The sequence below is a fragment of the Aureobasidium namibiae genome (assembly GCF_000721765.1).
Source record: "Aureobasidium namibiae CBS 147.97 unplaced genomic scaffold scaffold_6, whole genome shotgun sequence".
In the NCBI taxonomy this organism is placed as follows: domain Eukaryota; kingdom Fungi; phylum Ascomycota; class Dothideomycetes; order Dothideales; family Saccotheciaceae; genus Aureobasidium; species Aureobasidium namibiae.
Window position 1 is genome coordinate 204,678 of NW_013581203.1, and position 19,838 is coordinate 224,515.

Sequence of the window (19,838 nt, forward strand, 5' to 3'; positions counted from 1 at the left end):
GCGTGGAAGTGCATGTTGCATCATGCTTTCGTCGTGGTTTCCCCACATGTTCTGTCAACAAGTGGTTGTTGGGGGAACGTCAGGAAATCGTGGGGGAGCTTTTCCTCGTGAAACTTGGACAGAACATCCAGACGCTCCGGTTCTCTTCCCGCGGACAGCGAGAGGATGTCGAAAAGTGATAGAGTGGCCGACTTGGTATACGAGTGGCTGATTACAGAGTTCATGGGCGCTGTTCCATTCTTCGTTGAGTGACAGTGCCACCTTTGACCTTATCTCGTATTCGATAAATTCGACAACGTTCTTTTCGTATTCGATTCAGTCCAATCTTGTGGAGCCAGTGTGGAGCTCGGAGTTGGATACAAGACACTCTTTGAATCAACAACTTGTTGCACATATGGCAAGACCAAAATCTCTACTCTCAGGGATAACGTCGCGTTTTGAGCTTTGGTTTGATAGCTTCCTTCTAATTTCCATCACTGCTCGAGAATCTGCTCGAACCAGTGCGCGATGTGTCGCAAATCGTGCGTCTGACCCAGCGACCACAGGCGTAGAGATTCAGGCTGCCTGTGATATATCTGACGCTCAGCAAGCATATATGCCGCTTCCTTTGCCATATCATCCTCCTCAGCCTCCACAGTTTTGATCTCCTGCGATACAATACTTTTCTGGATCAGTCGCGCAAACTCGCCAGCTTGATCTGATAGTGGACTGGTTGCTGCAGACGAGATGCGCATTTGAGGTAACCTCAATCCACTTCCTGCATTAGGCCATCTCCGATGCGACTTGCGCGGCTCCTTGCCCTCTGGCAATTCTTCTTCCTGCTGTTCTGGATTTTGCAGTCTGTATGACAGTGAGCTCATCTTCATTTGCTGCCGATAGAAGTCATCGCGCTCGAACAAGGCGAGTTCGGCAAATTCGTCGGCGGGAGTCTTTGGTGGTGGCGGTGGTATTGAAACTCCTGGAGTTCGGAAGTTGAGAATTGGTGAAGCAAATGTGTCGAAGTAGTCCTCGGGACGTCTGAACAGATTGTGCCTCGCCTTGAGTAGTGTGCTGGCATTGAGAATACCATTCTCTCCAAAAGTTGAGAAACTCGTCTGACGAGGTTTTGATTTGGCTCTTTGTTTTCGGCCGATTTGCAAATCTTGGATGTACGAGGCGAGGCGACCAACAGAGGTTTCGTATTCGTCTTCTTCATTCTCGGGGAATACCCAGCTGAGGATGGGCTCATTGATTGCAGCAGCCGCAGCGTATGGTCCTTGAAGACGGCACTCAGTCAACGTGAGCATGGCGGCAAGACTGCCACCAATGAGTTCACCACATACTGCCAGTTTGACCCTGTGGTTTGCAGACCGACCTGGACGGTAGAAAGATCTGCTAGGGACCAAATGCTCGAGAACCCAATCATAGCCTGTCAAGACATCGTGAATAGGCGTAGGATATCGATGTTCCGGCGAGCAACGATAATTGATCTGCACGACAGTAGCCGACGTCACTGAAGAAAGTGCGGCGCCGACATCAATAGTGGGCAAGGCAGCAGGCAACAAAGGCCCGGGAGGAAGATACAAGATGATGGACGGCGCGGGACCCGAAGCAATGCGAGGGTGAAACAGACTTTTGGAAAATTCGAGTCAGAAGGAAGTGTTACGCAAGCCAACAGTACTTGTGGAAATACGTTGAGGGATATACGGGTCGAAGGGATTGACGACGACGACGACTTGCCTTAGTGTGATATGTCCGTTCGATCTACACGGAACAGTCACCTGCTCTCTATGCGAGGATGATAGCGTTGAGTAATGGCTGCGGGAAGCGCAATAGAACTTTGGAGTCGGAGTCTCGATGGAGCGCGGCAGACAGCGACCCAAGCGCAGCATGGAGAGGGGAGCAGGAGCTGGAAGACAAGCAGACCAAGACCTGATTATTAAATGTTTTCCTCTGGGCAAAGCTAGACGAGCCACGACGAGCGCAATATTCTGGTGTGTTTGTTGGAGAAATTGCGGCTGGACGGTCGTCGCGAACGGCTGGCAAAGGAAACCGGCACGTGTGTGCGGGGAGTGAACACCTTGGAAAGTTTCTCCTGAAATGTTGCATCGTGGCTGTAGCAATACGATCGCTCTTGGAAAGAGACCGATATTAACAACGAGGCTTTGTTCTCGATGTATATCCACGAAGCATCGTCATTTGGCATGCAAATGTGCATCTACATGGCTTGCGATAGACATGTGCCGCCTTGAGAGAGGTCGATCTTGCAGTTGTGACGGAGCTATATAGCAGAAGGAAGCCAGAGTCAAGCTTTGATGGGCGGGCGCTAGAAGGACCCTGGTCGACATGTCGCTGGATGCGGCGTCGATCGACTTGTCTAGTCCTCAGCCAAAACATGGGCATTTGGCAGCCGTCACGAACTCATGAACTCGGCCTTTTCCCATCGCTAGGTACTCTGCAGCCTAATGTAATTCCTCGACCTCTCCGCTGTTGTCACTGACTCTATTCCTGCCACAACTTGTATCACTCTTCTACCAATCATTCTGTTCGTCTATCCTTTGTTACACGACACCCCAGACTCGACCATTATTATGCAATGACCTATCAACAAATCGATTAGAAAGTCACTCGGCCTCTCAATCCTTGGAGAAAACAACCTGGTCCTCCCCTTGAAAGATCTGGTTGTTTTGATACCAGTCCTGCGACTTCCTTGATTCTAGGTCTTTCGGCCCTACGCTTTCTCCCCCCTTGCATTGCGCGAATATGGCTGACGGCCGAGCTCGTGCGTGCCTCTCACTCGTTCGCAACCTGTTCCTGGCCTTCATTCTTTACATCTCGATCTATGGCACCATACACCTAGCACAGGATCCTTCAGCAAGGCAGAAAGCGCGCCAACAAGTCGCCCTCCTAACAGATGCCGACGCTGTGAAGCAGACAAAGTCAGGCAATGTTAAAGTCAAGCTCAGTGGGGCCTCCCGGACCGTCACCATCAACCCTTACGCCAATGTCTTCAACCGTCCCTCGAGCGCCGTCGTTCCGCGCGATGACTTCTTCGGTCCCAGACCGCATGTCGACACGGAAGCCGATATCCAGATGCTTGTGGAAGAGTGCAGGGGAACATACGATGGTGTTGAGAAGATGCGAGACGTCTTCGGTTGCTTGAAGTTCTTGTCGGGAAGCGAGGACAAGTACTACCTCTTGCCGGAACAAGTCGATCGTGCAAGCGAACAAGACCCCAGAAGGGCAGAATACTTGAATGCAGATGGCCATGGAAACACACTGAAGCACTACGTCTCGGTCAAGGATTCAAGGGCACCTTCCAAGACAACTCCTGGAACCTGTGCTGGTCCCATCATTCCTTATCATGTTTACTGGGCTGGTCCCGCGACATGGCGCCTCGAGGCTTTCGTCAAGTCCTACTTCTACACACAAAATCTGCCTTGCAGTCGACTCTGGCTTTGGGCAGATACCGACAGAGCTCCCGATGCTGTTGACAAGTTGTTGAAACACGACGCTCTGTTTGCTCGCTTCTTGCCTCTGGTCGAAAGAGGCGATATCAGGGTCTTGCCATGGAAGTTTCCCACCAGAATGCCTCTGCCAAAGGAGTTTGACAACACAGATGGAGTGGGCTACTACAAGACAAAAGGCAAGCCAAATGTCAAAGGCGAGGTTGCCATTGCAGACGGTCTTGTCGAAGATGCGCAAGGCCAGCAATGGATCACTCTCACTCCCAAGCAAATGACTTTCTTCCCTCAGGCAATCTCAGATACAGTTCGCTTCATCATTTTGCATCAACATGGCGGCGTCTACCTGGACATGGATGCCCTCATGCTCCGCGACCTGCGACCTTTGCTCATCCCCAAGAAGCACGACTTTGCCGAGAGATGGGGAGCCCACAATAATCCAGGCGATTACAACACTGCAATTATGTCTTTGTCCGCCAACACTTCTCTTTCTAGCTACCTACTACGAGGGGGCGTTCGTATGGGTCTGAACTTCCATCCTCGAGTCATTGGTCGTATGATCTGGAAAGAGGGCCGTGATCTCGAGTTCCCGATGCTGGAGACCGCTGCTTTCGACCCCATCTGGACGGAATTCAACTGGGATCGTCAAGGCCGCTGCACAGTACCCTGCATCCGTGACTACGGTGCTGTTTTCAAGGGCAAGCCGAACGCTCTCAAAGACGAATGGGAGAGTTACGACGATCCTCAACTCACACGACTCGATCTCAATGCCAGTTCATCGCACAAAGAAGGCATTCTGTCTCAAGTCTCGCATGCCCTGAATTCTGCCAAGTTCCCTCGAAGCGTGGCTCCCAATTCTGCCGCATCACCCGATCACATCACCATCACCCCTATGCCTGGTCCGATGGACAGTTTTAGCAGCACAAAACAGGAAGTTACAGCTCTGAAAAAGGCCGGCATCGTCAAGGAGTACAGACTGCAAGAAGACAAATATCCACCGAACAACCGCACGCTTGAGAATTTCTTCCGCGGTGCATGGACATACCATATTCATAATCAGTGGTTGAAAGAGCCGGAGCCGAGTTCATGGCTCGATGTAATGCAATCTGCTCATGATGGGTTCTTTGCTGGTAAGAGAGTCAATCCGTATGGTGAGAAATGGTCAGGGCCTGATGTGCTGGCATATAACGAGTGGAGTGATATGGTCTAGTGTTTCTCTTTTTTCTTCTCCTTTCTCCAACTTTAGCATAGCGGATTTGTCAATGTTACCATTCCATATCTACGTGCTCTACTGTCAACATGAGATTCATCGCGTGTCAGCAATCACAACACTCTACATCCAAAGAGCATCAGCGAATTATTTGACCCTATGAGGCGCTCACTGATAGTCGCTTCCAGTCGTGGCAGAGTGTAAGTAAGCCCTGACCATATCCGAGAGAATAACATTGTGACCATCTCGTTATTCCCGAGCCATGTCCAAAACTGCACCTGCCCAACGAGGTTTAGCACCACCAATGACAAGCACTCAAGCTTTCAGACAAGCGTACTCAAGCCTTTTGGTCCGGAATCAAGCTTTCTTATTCCCAGCGGTGGTTGGTGAAATTGTATTGCTCCTGCGGGAATGGACGCGCGGCCAGAGCGTATTCGGCTGTACGGCTTTGGGGTTGGCCCCTTTACCCACAGACGCGAGGACACTTCATCACCGCGCTTGAACCGCAAAGAATTCATCGGGCTTTGTATCACTGATCATGAGGTCGGAGTCTGTAGATTCTTCTTCCTCCTGTACTGTAGTCTAATGCCTGCGCTCTTCCTTCAGGCGAGTCCAGAGCGATATTGCTCTTAAGGGTTACAGGCATCATGGTCGCAGAGCTGAGTATGCATCTCGCAAAAGCTGAAATTGTATCATGATACTCTCCTTTGCATCAACATAGGGCGCAAAGATAAACAGCTGTAGCAAAGCGCTTCCACAGCCTTCAGCTCTGCCAAACTGCCCAGGTCACTTGGCTTGCATACAGCTCATCTCAATCTCGGTAACACTTCTGATTTGCGGGTTTCGTTTGCATACATGCATGCACAACCGCGCCCATGCCGCTCATTTTGCGATACAGAGATGGCCGACTTGATGATGAGCTCCACTTCGCCCAAATGATTGCTCTGATAGGCCCGCCACCCAAAGAGTTCCTAGACCGTATGAGTGCTACACTGCGTGCTCGGTTCTGGGACTCTTCTGGTAAGAACTACTCTCGGAGCCGAACAATGGACTTTGCACACAGAATTGACGACAGAAACAGGCACTTGGATTGCGAAAACGCCAATTCCATCCCAAACTCTCGAATCTCGCGAAATTCGCCTCGAAGGTCGGGATCGAGATCTGCTCCTCAAACTTATGCGGAAGATACTCTGTTGGTTGCCGGAGGACAGACCATCGGCTGAAGATCTGTACAACGATGGTTCCATATATCAGTTTGTGGAATACTTGACAACACTTGGGGAGGCGAGTTTAGAGGTAGAAGAGCCAGATCAAGGGTGATTGGATGTGGACTTGGACATCCTGAACTGTAGATCAAAGAAAGATATGTCAGGTCCCGAGCTTGGTCTTCTTGAGCCGGGCCACAGTGGTTCTGCCTTGTCTTGCAACAGCGATGGCTTGGGAGGGCTTTGCTTGTTCGAGTTCGGAGCCTAGCTCGAGTTTGTCTGTGACAGACACCGAGACGCTCCGTCTTTCTAGTCAACGCAAACAACACGCAACACCACGTCATATCAACAACACTTCACATCAAACACACTTTCACGAACATGTCTTCACCCGAGAAACAGAAGAAGAGACCAGACGCATCACCAGAGCAGTCAAGTCAATTCGACGCGTCGACAACTTTCGCTTCCACAACGGAGTCACAAGCGCTGAACACGCAGCCAACGTCTGGCTCAAAGTCGACGACTGGAGATGAAGAAATTCTGCGTCACAAAACTCTGACCGAGTCTTCCAATGAACAAGCCATGGGGTTCAAGCCACACAGCGCGTCAAAGGCAATCTTCGGCGGGCCCAGTGCACCTTCAAACCCTCGACCAGACAACTCTGGAACGTCTGGCACACAAGAGTCTAAAGCAGTCAGATTTGTCTTACCCATAACAAAGCGAACAAAACCACACAGAGTGAAGAGTACCATCGGCAAAAAGTTTACACCCACAACTTTGTCGAGTGACACGAGCCAAAGCTGCCAATCCATCACATTCATGGGATGTTACAAGCCTTTCTCTTTCGAGGAGTTGAGGCTCGCCGACTATAAAAAGTTGAACAAATGGAAGAGCTCGTCAAAAGCTGATTCTGGCCTATCTACTGCATCTGCAGCTTCGCAGCCGGAGAACAAGGACTCTGCAACGTCTCTGCCACTCAGACCAATTCTAACAGCGTCAGCGAAGACAGACAACCCAACATTGATTGCATCCGATGAGGCAACAAAAGTTGGAAAGAGGCAACCAACTACGGTCTGGTCTTCTGGATTGTCTGACACCAAGGATACTAACTCATCGAGATCGTTCTTTGGCCTGCCATCAGGTATCAAGACAAGCAACATGTCTGGATCATCTTTTGTATTCAGCTCTGTACCTGCGGCCAAGACGGAACCGCTCTTTAACTTTGCTGCCGCGGCAAACACAACTGCAAACGACAAGCAGTTTAACTGGTTCGCTCCGTCGGTGCCCCTGAAACAAGACTCAAACGATAGATCTTTGTTCAGTTCATTGCCCAAGATAATCATCCCAGCTGATTTCACTTTCAGCAAGGTCTCTGGCAAAGTCATCAATACGACAAGCTCCAAGATAGCCAACGAGCTCTCAGTCGATCAGAGAACTGAGACCAACAAAAAGCTCAGCCTAGACACTAAGCCATCCCAGGGCACTGTTGATGTCTCCAATGTCGGCAAGACACCGACTACTGCATCCCTCTTCGCATCTGCGGCCTTTAAATTTAACAGCAACCCGCCCCTCTTCCCTTCTGCATCCAAGCCAAAAATGTCAGCATCCGATACCACAATGGCAGAACGTCAGAGATATTTGCAGCTGCACCATACCCAGGATGCCAAAATCTCAGGAGCCGACGAACAATTGCGCACTACGCCGCTGATCTCTCTCAAGGTCAAGGAGACATCAGGAGCAAGGCTGAAGACATCAATGTTTCCTCAATATGCCTTCCTCGGCTGCCGTATTCCTGAATCCTGCTCTTTGGACGACATCATTACAACTCCCAAGCCCATCGAAATGCAAAGTATCTCTGGTGCCTCAACCGTTGTCCAAAGAGAGCCCGAACCTGAGCCCATTCTCCTGAACACCAACACCCCTTGGTCGGCATTCATCTGCGGTTCTCAGGGAAGCGGCAAGAGCTATACCCTCTCTGCCATGATCGAGAGCTGTCTCTATCCTTCCGCTGAGATTAGAAAACTGCCCAAGCCCCTGGCGGGAGTAGTTTTCCACAACAGCACTGTCTCTATGCACAATATCTGTGAAGCTGCTCATCTGGTGTCCCTAGGGGTCAAAGTCAACGTGCTCGTCTCCCGCAGCAATTTCCACTCCTTATCTACCATCTACAAGTCTGCAGTTGGTGACAAACATGAGAAGTTCCTGAACATCCAGCCCTTGGTGCTGCAGTCTTATCATCTGACTGCAGAGCGTATGCACCGCTTAATGGCATTCCAAGAAGGCGAGACCACGATCCCACTCTACATGGAAGTCATCATGCGTATCTTGCGTGAGATGGCCATTACAGGAGCCCCCTTCAGCTACTCTACCTTCAAAGCCAATCTTGACAACGAGGGTCTGCAGCCTGGACAGAAAGTCATGATGGAAATGCGCCTCAACCTCCTTGAATCGTTCTTGGACCCCTCTTGTGTCAAGGGCACCAACAGATCGTCCAGGCGTACGGATGATCTCTTCACAACTTCTCCTGGCACTTTGACTATCGTCGACCTCAGCGACCCCTTCCTGGACAGCAGTACAACCTGCACGCTTTTCTCGATTCTTCTTGACATCTTCCTTGCTTCTCGTCCTGCCTCCGGTCTACTTGTCTGTCTGGACGAAGCTCACAAATTCATGAAGAACACACCTGCCGCTGAGACATTGACTGAGAACTTACTCACGGTCATCAGAGAGCAGAGACACAATGCCTGCCGCATCGTCATCGCCACTCAGGAGCCAACCATCTCACCCAAGCTCCTGGATCTGTGCTCGATGACTTTTGTGCATCGCTTTACTTCTCCTGATTAGTTGAGCACTTTGAGGGGCCATCTCGCTGGTGCTTCTGATCTTGTCACTAGGGGTCAAGGTGAAGGCAAGAAGGAGGGTGCGGCGGCTCTGTTCGAGAAGATCATCGAGTTGGATGTGGGAGAGAGTTTGTTGTTTGCTCCTTCTGCTGTTTTCGAGGAACAGGAGGGTAAGGTGGTGAAGTTGGGGGTTCCGTGCTTCAAGTCCAAGACTAGGAAGAGACTTGGTGTTGATGGTGGACAGAGTGTTCTCGCTGTTAGGGAGTGAGGGTCAATGTGCATTCAGAAGCGAGGAATGAGTTTGATTTGATCCAGGATTGGGTCTGGAGAGGGTTGGGTCGATAGGATGAATTGAATGGCGTTCAGGAGTTCAAGGATGAGAAATACTAAAGGAAGGAGGTATAGACTTTAGCACACTCCTTGTATAGACGCTTTCAAGGCATAGTAGCTTCCTGACTGGATACTAGAGAGAGCCGAGAATAGATTGCTTCTCGATGGACACTATCTTGATTCCCGAGATTATCGTGCACTCTCACAACTAGCCGCATGTTATGCCTTTGCAGACAGTGAGGACTGGCAGACCAAGGTGGTCGTGTGAGGCATACAAGAAGATCCAAAGACTCAAAATTTTGTACATTTCGAACAAACGTTCGTCCATCTCAGATGCCCGAAAATATTCCTACACGACATGATCCTCTGCATTACCAAACGCGGCAAAGAACCTGACCACCGATCTTTCTTTCGACACATTCTCTTGCCTCCATGATACCCTTGTCAGTGCTAACGAAGATACACTCGCCAACCTGTCTCAACCCCCTGATGAACTTGCAATCCTTGCCCCTCACAATCTCACCCAACTCATTGCTGCTTAGCCAAATCCTCTTCGTAGGCTTTGACAACAGCGTCATTTTGCGCAGCACGGGCTCGCCATCCCAGTACTTCATGCCCAGCCACAATCTTCTGCTCGCGCGGTTTTGCTGTGTGACTTCCTCAACTTCTTGGGTGATTGTTTTTTGTGTTGCTGAGGGCGCAATGGTGTCGACGTCGGCGTGGGTAGGTGGTAGCAGTTTTGCGGGCGGTGTGGGGCCGCCGAGGGTGACGGTGCTGAGGAAGCCTTGCTTTTGAAGGAGGAGAGAGAGGGAGAGGTGCATGCGTGAGAGGGGGATTGAGGTGAGGCCGAGGCGGGCGAGGGAGGCGTTTTGCATGTGTGAGCAGACGTGGGCGAGGTTGACTAGGGACATGGTGGGTGGTGGTTGACGCCCTCTCGGCGCGGGTGGTAGTCGGTGTTGAGTTCGGTAGAGTTGCGGTTATTCGACAGGCAGAGATATGAGCCCGGATGCGATGCGCGTATGCTTGAGCGAGAGTGAAGGGTCTGTGGTATAGGCGATCGATAATTAATTCATGGCCGGCTGCGACTTTCTCACATTCTTGTTGCAAGTCTTGGCGCCCGGGGTTCCGCTTGAAACAGCCCCGACCGCAACCAATCACCGCGCAGCTGCCCGCTTGACAACCGCCGCCTTTTGTTTGCAACACAGTAAGCGCCCACCTACTTGCATATCTCCTCTGCTGCCCTCCAATTGCAGTCCAGAGTTCCAAGACTTGGGATCTGATTGTAATGCCACTTGTATATTTAGATCCCCTCACCCCACCATCCCACGATGTCTCCGCTCATCATATTGCTGCTGGGTCTGCTGCTCAAGTTTCCCACTGCATTTTCCATTGAATACATCTTCAACTACCTCTGCACCGACTACGTTGCTCATCTAGTCGAGTTCGTCGAGGCTTACATTCATGTTGTTGATGTTGTGAGATATCAGCCTCATCGAGAGAGATTGCAGAGGGAGCGTCAGACGCGAACGTGAATATGCCTCCTTTGCCTGGAGAGACTTTGCTTCTCAACATGTAGGTTGGATGTTCCTGATTAAATATTTGTCTGTTCTGACTCGAGACAGCTTTACAGATGTACGCACCTACTTCAACCAGCCTGCGTCGAAGCCTGTCCACCATCGCTTTGACAAGGGCTCGTATCTGTACCTCTACTACAATTCTATTCAGCGTCGGGCACGTCTTGAGATAGCCAATTCTGCTGGTACTCCGGACCAGGATGCTTTCAATGGCTGTACGTTTGCTTCCGGTCACCTCACCATACAGCATGTTTGACTGATTGATTTCTGCAGACTTGGATCACGCCATGGTGACCAACACATACAAGCATCCAAACCTGTTCACCATGACTGTCGAAGGTGTCAAGCATGGTGGCACTTCACCACGTCCCGCAGATCACTCACACTGGCACCTTCCAGCCTTTGGCCTCACACATGAACATAAGTACTTGTACAAGATTCACACTCTGGATCTTTACTTATGGACCACAAACGACGCCATGAAGCTGCTGGATCTGATCAAACGTATCACGCCTCATCAAAACCTCGACATCACTGAGGCAGCACCACCTCCAGAGCATGATGGTAGCATGAGTCCAGTAGTGCAACAGCTGGAGAATATGGCAATCCATACACCTCCTCACGCTCGAGCTCCAAGCGCCGTTTCGGACTTTTCGAGCCAGAGTCGACATGGCCACACACCTGAAGGTCAGAGGACGGTCTCTCTGCATTCAGCTCTGGCATCTACACCGTCGTCGGCGGCTCAAGTGGCACCATACAATCCAGCAGCACCTGCAGCTCCTGAGCCTATCGCCCATCGTGAAAAGACGCCGCCACCCATAGATGCAGGCAGCGGGACTGGGCTAGCAGCTGCCGCAACACACGAGCAGCCTGGTGCACAGTACCACCAGGCGATACCACAAAGCACATTCCCTGGTCCACCACAGCGGGCGACGAGTCTGGGCTCTTTCCCACCTCCACCACCTCTCGCAGCACACTCACCACACCCTGGTCTACAGACTGCACACTCATTCGCAGGACCTCCGAGCAGTTCGCAAAGTAGTACGCCGCAACAGCAGCATGCTCACGCACAGTATGCATCCTATCCACAACAGCAGCCGGCACACTATCCACAATCTCCAGGATTTCAAATGCACACACCTCTCCAGTCGCCAGGTGTAGCAAACACACCAAGTCAGCCACCAGCATATGGCATGCACACACCTCTGCAATCACCAGGCTTTGCACCACAGCATACACCTCAATCGCCAGGCCTGCCTTCGTCTCCTCTTGGAGGCTTCTCGAACTACACGTATGGACCACAGTCGTCACAGCCAACACTACCGACTGAAGCGTATGCGGTGCACACCCAAGCGTACAGGCCTACAGAGCAGGAAGCAGCGCATGGACATGCACCCAAGGTACAGGCACAGGGGACACCAAAACCTGGAGGATTCGAGGAGAGGCTGAAGAAGACGGAGAAGGGAGTAGGAAGATTTTTGAGGAAGTTGGATCAGAAGATGTAGATTGGATAGAGAGACAAGACACAAACGCTACGATCTAGACATGAAGACACACAAGTGTGACAGTTGATGCAGGTGTTGGTGTAAAGGTGTCGAATATGACTGGCTGGCCGATGTCGCAAGTCAGGGCGGGAATGACGTGCGGGCTGTCAGGGCCAGGGCGAACCAAAAAGTTGAAGAATCGAATTGTTTATAGTTTCGTGACAGCTACAGTGGGTATATTGGATATTGAAAGATGAATTGTGGTGGAGCATGGCCGGTGTTCGAGAAGGCATGGTCAGAGAATGATGTTGCAAGTGGTGAGTTGACCATGAACTGGGCGGCACGCGACTATGAATCACTCGGCTGGAGAGAGTGAGCTTGTGACATTGGAGCTACAAACTACAGCTCCACATGTCGCATCCACATTACCATGTCGGCCAGGTCGCGATTAAGGCTATCGCTGACGGCGGACTCGTCCAACGCAGGTTCAGAAACGGATGAACAGCTCCTTCCTCAGCGACCAAAGTTCCCCGTCTCGATAAGTCGCGGAAGCTGCAACAACCAAGACACGACCGACTCTCAGAAACCATCACAACTACCGCAAGCAGAACAACCACATAACCTGCCCACCCTATCCCACCGTCTACGCCATGATGCCTCCATCCTCGCTCTCGCCCTCTCGGACAACGCCGTCTTTGCCGGCACCCAGCGCGGTGAGATTCTCGTCTACTCTCTCGACACGTACGACCGCATCGCCCTGCTCGAAGCACACAAGAGCAGCGTCCTCGACCTCTGCATCTGCAAAGACGAAAACCTCCTCTTCTCTACCGCCGCCGACCGCATCACAAACGTCTGGGACCTGAACACATATCAACACGTCTACTCTCTGTACTCGCGATACGATACCGGCGATGTCTTTTGTGTCGCCTACTCGTCTCTGCTACGAACCGTCTACCTCGGCGCTCAAAACACCTCCATCCAGTGGTATGATTTGAAAGAAAAGGACCACAGACCGAAACCAAAGCTGAACGATCACCCCTCGTTAAGAGAAGACCCTTTCTTTGACTCACGAGGGCCTGGTGGTGTCAGGACTCCCAGACCCGCCGACCAGGGCCAGCCTGCCAGGCATGCTGCTGGAGGTGATGTCTTGGAGATCGATCGGGACAACATCAAGCACTTTGCACACTATGGTTACGTTTATTGTATGATGTTGGCCAAGGGTGTTGTGCCTGACGCTCCGGGCGATCAGGTCTTGATCTCTGCTGGTGGAGACGGCGCCATCAATCTGTGGACCATGGATGCCAATCGCGGAGGCGCTATCGACCTGCTGTATACGCTTGATGATGGCAGAGAGGAAGGCCAGTCCATTCTGTCTATCGCCCTCGATGCTACCTTCCTCTACTCTGGTCGCACTGGTGGTGAGGTCAATGTCTGGGACTTGGAGACCAGACAGCTTGTCCGCAGCTTGAAAGCTCACAGAGACGATGTCTTGTCAATCTGTATTGGCGGCGGGTACATGTTCTCCGCCGCTGTTACTGGCTATGTCAGGGTGAGTAGACCATAGTCTGCTTTGTGAGACTCTAGTTGACGTGCGACAGAAATACGACCGCCAATATCAGTGCGCCAGCAGACTCCACGCTCACGACGGTCAGATCTTGACTTCGGCGTTCACATACCACAAGGGCAAGCCTTTGTACGTGACCGGAGCCAACGACAACACTGTCGCCGTCTGGGATGTCAGCGACTGCATCATGTCTCCCACTGCGGTCAAGAGGACGACCGATGAGCAAATGCTTGACCATCTCAAACGCTTCATCTCCTACCGTACCGTTTCTTCCGATCCCAAGTACAAGGGTGACTGCCGTCGCGGTGCTTCATATCTTCGCTCCGTCTTTAAGGGCTTCGGTGCTGCCACTGAGATGTTGCCGACCGAAGACGGCTCAAACCCTGTCATTCTCGCTCGCTTTAGAGGCAACCCATCCACTGCAGCCACTAGAAAGAAGGTCTTGTTCTACGGTCACTACGATGTCGTTGCTGCCGACAACGAGCAAGGCAAATGGATCACTGACCCCTTCGTCATGGAAGGTATCGATGGCTACCTTTACGGAAGAGGAACGTCCGATAACAAGGGTCCCATCATGGCTGCCATTTTCGCCTGTGCCGAACTCATGTCTGAACAAGCCCTCGGCTCGGATGTCATCTTCCTTATCGAAGGTGAAGAAGAAAGTGGTTCGCGCGGATTTGCAAATGCTGTCAAGCAGCACAAACATATCATTGGAGACGTCGACTGGATCCTGCTTGCTAACAGTTATTGGCTGGACGACTCGATGCCCTGCGTAACCTATGGCCTTCGCGGCGTCATCCACGCTACTGTCCAGGTGGAAAGTGAACACCCTGACTTGCACAGTGGTGTCGATGGAAGCTCTCAGCTTGACGAACCCTTGAAAGATCTTGTGATGCTGCTGTCCACTCTCACCGGTACTCATGGCAAAGTCAAGATTCCCAGCTTCTATGACCCGATTCCTGAGCTGAGTAAGGAGGAGGAGCTCCTCTACGAAGACATTACCCAAGCTCTGGTTGCTAGAAATCCTGATCTTGGTGACCCTCGCGACCTGGCACTTTCTCTCATGCGCCGTTGGCGAGAAGCCTCGTTGACAGTTCATCGCTTCCACACGTCTGGTCCTGCAAACGCAACCATCATCCCTAGACTCGCACAAGCAGCTCTGTCACTTCGTCTGGTGCCGAATCAAGAAGCAGACACAATCGGCGATGCATTGACCAAATATCTGCAATCGGAATTCAACAAACTTGGCTCTCATAACCGCATGACCGTCACCATCGACCATCAAGCTGAACCCTGGCTCGGTGACTTCAACAACCAGATCTTCCAGACATTGGAAAAAGCTATCATGGATGTTTGGGGACCCATCCCCGAAGTACCTCAACACCGTAGAAAGTCGTCGCTGGCTGTGAGCAAGGAGAACGCGCTCAAAGTCGCCATTCCCAAGAAAGACGAGGTACAGAACTCACATACGTCCAAGCCTTCTCCCACCACCTCTTCTGTACTCGCGAACGGTGGACCCAACAATTCTGCTTTGTCAGATATTACCAACGACACTCTCGCTCTACCGCTACCTCTGCTCTCTAACCAAAGGAAGCCGAGGACCAAGCCACTGTATATTAGAGAAGGTGGATCTATCCCCGCGATCAGATTCTTGGAGAAGGAGTTCGGAGCTCCGGCTGCGCATTTTCCTTGTGGCCAAGCGAGTGATTCTGCTCACCTGGATAATGAGCGCTTGAGACTGACGAATTTGTATAAGAGTAAGGACATTTTCAAGAGAGTTTTCAGAGAGCTACCTACCAAGTAAATGCCTGAATACAGGATCGGACTTGGCTTATGACATGAGGGCTTTTTTTGCATAGCAGGAGTGAGGGGTATGGAAAGGGGTTGCAAGATCAGGGGCGTTCTTCAGGGATTATACCTCAATAGAGAGCATGTGAAACAATCAAGATTTGGTCTCTCCATGGCTACACCTTTGTTTGTGAAGTCATTGTGCATTTTGATAGTATGTAAGACCAACTATCGTTTGTCGTGAGAGAGGGCAAGCGTAGACATCCGCATGCTGAAGGCCATGGGATACAGCTGTAGGAATGCGTGGAAGTTTTCAAGACCAGGTGAGATCCATGGGGACATGAGGTTTCTTGATATCTCCTTGGCTTCACGCTTGATCTTCAAGTCACTGTGCATTTTGATAGCAGCAGATGAGATGGTGTTTGCCTTTGGGGAGCCTCGAATGCATCTTTGGACAGTCTGATTGTGGCAAAATGCCGCGAGAGTGTTGACCAGAGAAAGAGGGATAGTATTGATCCTGCCCAAGCAATTGACCAGTCGAGGTAGAATGTGATGGTTGCTATGGAAGGTACGTACCGCAGCTGCCACCGTTGATTGATGGCTGTAGCTTCCCCCAGAGTTGTTTTCGCGCGTCTGTCCAATATGCATCATTTTATGATTCACGGTCGTCATTTTAGGCGCAAAAGATTCAGGTTCGCACAGTGATTGGAGGGCACCTGCTGCATGCGCAACCTATATAACACTTCGTACTCGTTCCAGCCTTGGAAAGAAGCAAGATATGATTTTGTTTTGGGTTTGATCGCCGCGGGAGTGCGACATCAAATCATTCTGGGGTAAGTGCCAGCCACCCAACCAACGACCCGTTGTTGCTCGCTGTGAGTATCTTTCCTTCTTTCTTTCCTTTCCTCCCAAGACTTATCACTCCTCGTTCCGTCTACTTCCATCTATCATTCGTCCACAAGATGCCTCCGAAAAAGGGAAAAGCTGCGCCCAAGGGCAAGAAGATCTTCATGGAGGGTCAAGGCGGACCTAAGTCCAATGGTCACGCCGAGGGCGGTGGAGAAATGGCAAGACTTGCTGAGGGGGTGTTTACTGCCGAAGAGTCCAAGGTGGAGGAGCCTGCCGTCGTGGAGACGAAGCCAGAAGAACCATCTACTACCGAAGCTGCGACTACGACCGAGGAACCCAAGGACGAACAACCCGCTGCCGATGCGCCATCGGAAACTCAACCTGCAGTCGAAGCCGAGCCCGCTGCTGCATCCAAGGACACCAAGTCGAAGAAGCGCAAGGGAGCTGCTGAAGCCTCAATCGGACCGTCCGCGACCGAGACCAAGCCAGAGGAGAAGAAGGCGCCTAAGAAACGCAGAGTTGACGTTCCACCACCGAGAGAAGGCGAGCGCAAGTCCGGTCGTGGTGCCCAGAAAGTAGCACCCACCACAGAGCAACTCCTAAACTACCTGCTCTCCCCTGCCTCGACCGAACTCTGCCGCCCCGATGACGAGTCCGCTCAAGTCGAGCCCCAAGGCGCAGACTACAAAACCTACTCTTCCTCCGCTTTGACCGCTTTCGAAGAGCTCGTCTGCGCAGTCATCCTCAGCCGCCCCATCAGCCACAAACTCGGTCTTCGCTCCATCCGCACCATACTCAATGCACCGTACTCCTTCACCACCCCCGCGGCCATCACCTCCGCCGGCAAAGAAAAAAGATACCAAGCCCTCACCGACGCAAAAACCCAACACAAAGACAAGACGGCCGAGCAAATCGGTCTGGTTGCCGATGTAGTCGCCCACAAATTCGCCAAAAACGATACAGACACCTCTCTCGACAAGCTCCGCGAGCAAGCCTCACACGGCTGGGATATGGAGCGTGATCTGCTGCAAGAGAACATCAAGGGTGTAGGAAAGACAGGCTTGGATATCTTCTTCCGCCGCGTACAGTGGCTGTGGCCCGAGGCTTATCCATTCGTGGATGAAAAGTCATCGCGCGGAATCGAGAAGCTGGGACTTCCTAAGCATCCGGATGAATTGGCCAAGGTGCTGGATAGATATTGGGCTAAACTCGACACTAGCCACTTGAAGAAGGGCGATAAGGAGCAGCAGAAGAGAAGAGCGTTTGTGATTATTTGTGAGAGGGCTACGAGTGCTGATTTGGAGGGCAAGTCTGATGCCATTCTCGAGGCTGCTGCTTCGTCGTAGGTGTTTATGAGAGTACATCCTATGTGCAAGAGTTTGTATCACGACGATGAGATGCTATGGTGATGTGATGCTATGGTGATGAGATGCTATGGTGATGAGATGCCATGGTGATGATGGGGATGCTAGAACGCCGAGATGAAGGAAATGTCGAGACGCTGAGACGTACATATTACTATATAAGTATCGAGTTGCTGTGTGTGTGGACGAAAACATCCGCACCGGTGCAGAGTATAAAAGAAATCATGATTTTTTGGCCCTTCCAACATAAACTGGAGAGAATATCGAGTGGGCTGTTGTTTTATACAGGTGGGGAAATTCGACATAGCCAAAAGGAGAGATGGCTAGTCGATTGTATTGATATGATAAAAAGGAGGCAGAGTATAGCTCTTTGGACTTTGATGCGTCTCTATGCGGGGTTGTCGCGGTGTGTATTGCGACCAGGAATACGTTTCAGTGGACGGGGTTTGTCCAGGCGTATCGGAAGGTGCAATCTTCCTACTTGAGCCCAGGATTTGTGAACCTAGGTATTGATAGGTAAAGGATGGGGGAGGGGAGAGAGAGATGAATAGTCCAAAAGGAAAAGAGATGATTGACCAAAAAACGATGTTTTCAATGGGGTACTGTTTGAACAAAGGGTGAGAGGTACAGAACCTGGCACATTGTACTGTCGTTGAATCATCCGTTTCGCGCTGCACCCGACATCCTTCACGTTCAATCTGTGTGTCGTTCGAGCTGTTCGGTATTGTATTGGATGGCGGGCATATCGTGTCATCAGTCAGCGCGGGAAGGAGACACTCGTAATGTGTGATAACCATTTTGTAGGTTCTCGTAAGGGAGAGTTGTTTTTGCAACAGTACAGCACGGGGATTTGGTGTGGATATGACAGGCTACCAGTTCGACTTGTGACGGGGAGGGTCGGATCATCACTGTTGGATAGCAGCCTTTCTGAAGTGTGTAGTCGTCGAGATCTTGTACAGCTGTGCTCTCGGGCGGGGATTGTATTTTGGACTAGAGTTGCTTGATGGTAGGATAATGTGAGCAACAACGCTTATGTTCGCAGTCTCGACGCTGAGGTTCCAATCGAGGCAAAACCGGATCTTGCGATAGAGACTTGTGATAGTCGACGCAAAGAGATGGTTGATACAATCTATTGAGCGTATCGAAGGAGAATGGCAAAGCCAACCCTACCGTCCGACGGAGATGAATGCATCATTGCAAGTTCCAGGAACTTGGTTTTGTCGTAGAGGATGAAGCAAGTCACTTGTATCTAAGATCGGTTTCACTACTCACAAACGTGATTGATTGACGATATGGAACCAAGGACTTGCTCGGTGTACCGAGGCGTTGCAGCCCTATTGCTAGAACAGAATACTCTCATCTCGAAAGGTGAAGCCATCGGAGATGTTAGAGAGCTGATACAATTCGCATCCATTAGCAGGTCCTGCCTGTATACTGACAAAGGCGTCCGATGCGATGGCCACTTCATGCGTTGCTTGCTCTTACACATGGGTATGTCCAGATGTCGCAACTGCTTCGCGTCATGAGGCGCAACTGCCAACCCCACACTCGGGCGAAGATCCCCCACGGGGAGGAGACCGAAGATCTGGGGTACTTCCTTTTTCCCATCCCTCACCGGCAACATGTCTTGCAGAGCAAGACAGAGTAAGCAAACGCTGCAGCTGAAGTGAATAGGGCATATACAAACGTCGCTTGCTTGCAACGGACCAAAAAAGCAGACAGGAAACGGCGATAGAAGCTCACCAGCTTTATTCAGCTGATCGTCTGTACTTTTGTCCAAGGCTGTCCAAGTCTCCAAGGTTTAATGTCTCGCGAGGGCGGCTCGGCGGGAGGCGCGGCTCCTATGCATGATGGAACAGGTGAGTTATAGGCGGGGTAATCACCCAATAGAGGCCTGCCAACGGCTGTGATTCGGTACTGTAACGAAGACAGAGAAAGCGATCGAGCCGAAACCCTCGATAGCGGACAGAAGGATTCCATGGGATGTTCGTGTCTGACAGCATGACAGCCTTGGTGACATAGAGGGCGCACGTAAGCTCTTTCTTATGTTTTAACTCTGAGCTGCGTTCTCGTTCACGCATTCTTGCTCCAAACCTGTTTTTTGGCCTTCTCCTTATACACAACTTACAGCTGTTTCCGGAAGTCTGCTATACATAGCAGGGAGAGCTTATACGGCAGCAATATGAG

The 19,838-nt window shown here is 51.2% G+C and overlaps 7 protein-coding genes across 7 annotated transcripts; 5 read left to right on the forward strand and 2 right to left on the reverse strand.

The window, feature by feature from the left end:
• Positions 1 to 473: 473 nt before the first annotated feature.
• M436DRAFT_71696 (uncharacterized protein) lies at positions 474 to 1,871 on the reverse strand (the record flags this gene model as incomplete). The annotated part of the gene is made up of 2 exons (XM_013573234.1): positions 474 to 1,611; positions 1,720 to 1,871. 2 exons carry the CDS (start codon positions 1,869 to 1,871, stop codon positions 474 to 476), a joined length of 1,290 nt encoding a protein of 429 aa, XP_013428688.1.
• Positions 1,872 to 2,742: 871 nt separating this feature from the next.
• Positions 2,743 to 4,653, forward strand: M436DRAFT_71697 (uncharacterized protein; the record flags this gene model as incomplete). The annotated part of the gene is made up of 2 exons (XM_013573235.1): positions 2,743 to 4,241; positions 4,287 to 4,653. The coding sequence occupies 2 exons, from the start codon at positions 2,743 to 2,745 to the stop codon at positions 4,651 to 4,653; spliced, it is 1,866 nt and encodes a 621-aa protein (XP_013428689.1).
• Positions 4,654 to 6,440: 1,787 nt separating this feature from the next.
• On the forward strand, positions 6,441 to 8,966 carry M436DRAFT_71698 (uncharacterized protein; the record flags this gene model as incomplete). Its single annotated transcript, XM_013573236.1, has 3 exons — positions 6,441 to 7,730; positions 7,809 to 8,675; positions 8,772 to 8,966. The coding sequence occupies 3 exons, from the start codon at positions 6,441 to 6,443 to the stop codon at positions 8,964 to 8,966; spliced, it is 2,352 nt and encodes a 783-aa protein (XP_013428690.1).
• Positions 8,967 to 9,399: 433 nt separating this feature from the next.
• Positions 9,400 to 9,939, reverse strand: M436DRAFT_43493 (30S ribosomal protein S8; the record flags this gene model as incomplete). The annotated part of the gene is made up of 2 exons (XM_013572951.1): positions 9,400 to 9,687; positions 9,742 to 9,939. 2 exons carry the CDS (start codon positions 9,937 to 9,939, stop codon positions 9,400 to 9,402), a joined length of 486 nt encoding a protein of 161 aa, XP_013428405.1.
• A 623-nt stretch (positions 9,940 to 10,562) lies between these two features.
• Positions 10,563 to 12,107, forward strand: M436DRAFT_43372 (uncharacterized protein; the record flags this gene model as incomplete). Its single annotated transcript, XM_013572930.1, has 3 exons — positions 10,563 to 10,600; positions 10,651 to 10,817; positions 10,876 to 12,107. The coding sequence occupies 3 exons, from the start codon at positions 10,563 to 10,565 to the stop codon at positions 12,105 to 12,107; spliced, it is 1,437 nt and encodes a 478-aa protein (XP_013428384.1).
• A 409-nt stretch (positions 12,108 to 12,516) lies between these two features.
• On the forward strand, positions 12,517 to 15,454 carry M436DRAFT_71701 (glutathione degradosome; the record flags this gene model as incomplete). The annotated part of the gene is made up of 3 exons (XM_013573237.1): positions 12,517 to 12,618; positions 12,670 to 13,635; positions 13,685 to 15,454. The coding sequence occupies 3 exons, from the start codon at positions 12,517 to 12,519 to the stop codon at positions 15,452 to 15,454; spliced, it is 2,838 nt and encodes a 945-aa protein (XP_013428691.1).
• Positions 15,455 to 16,871: 1,417 nt separating this feature from the next.
• Positions 16,872 to 17,624, forward strand: M436DRAFT_15414 (uncharacterized protein; the record flags this gene model as incomplete). The annotated part of the gene is made up of 1 exon (XM_013572899.1): positions 16,872 to 17,624. A coding segment is annotated over one exon (753 nt), but the record flags the coding sequence as incomplete, so codon positions are not given.
• Between the last annotated feature and the right edge of the window lie 2,214 nt (positions 17,625 to 19,838).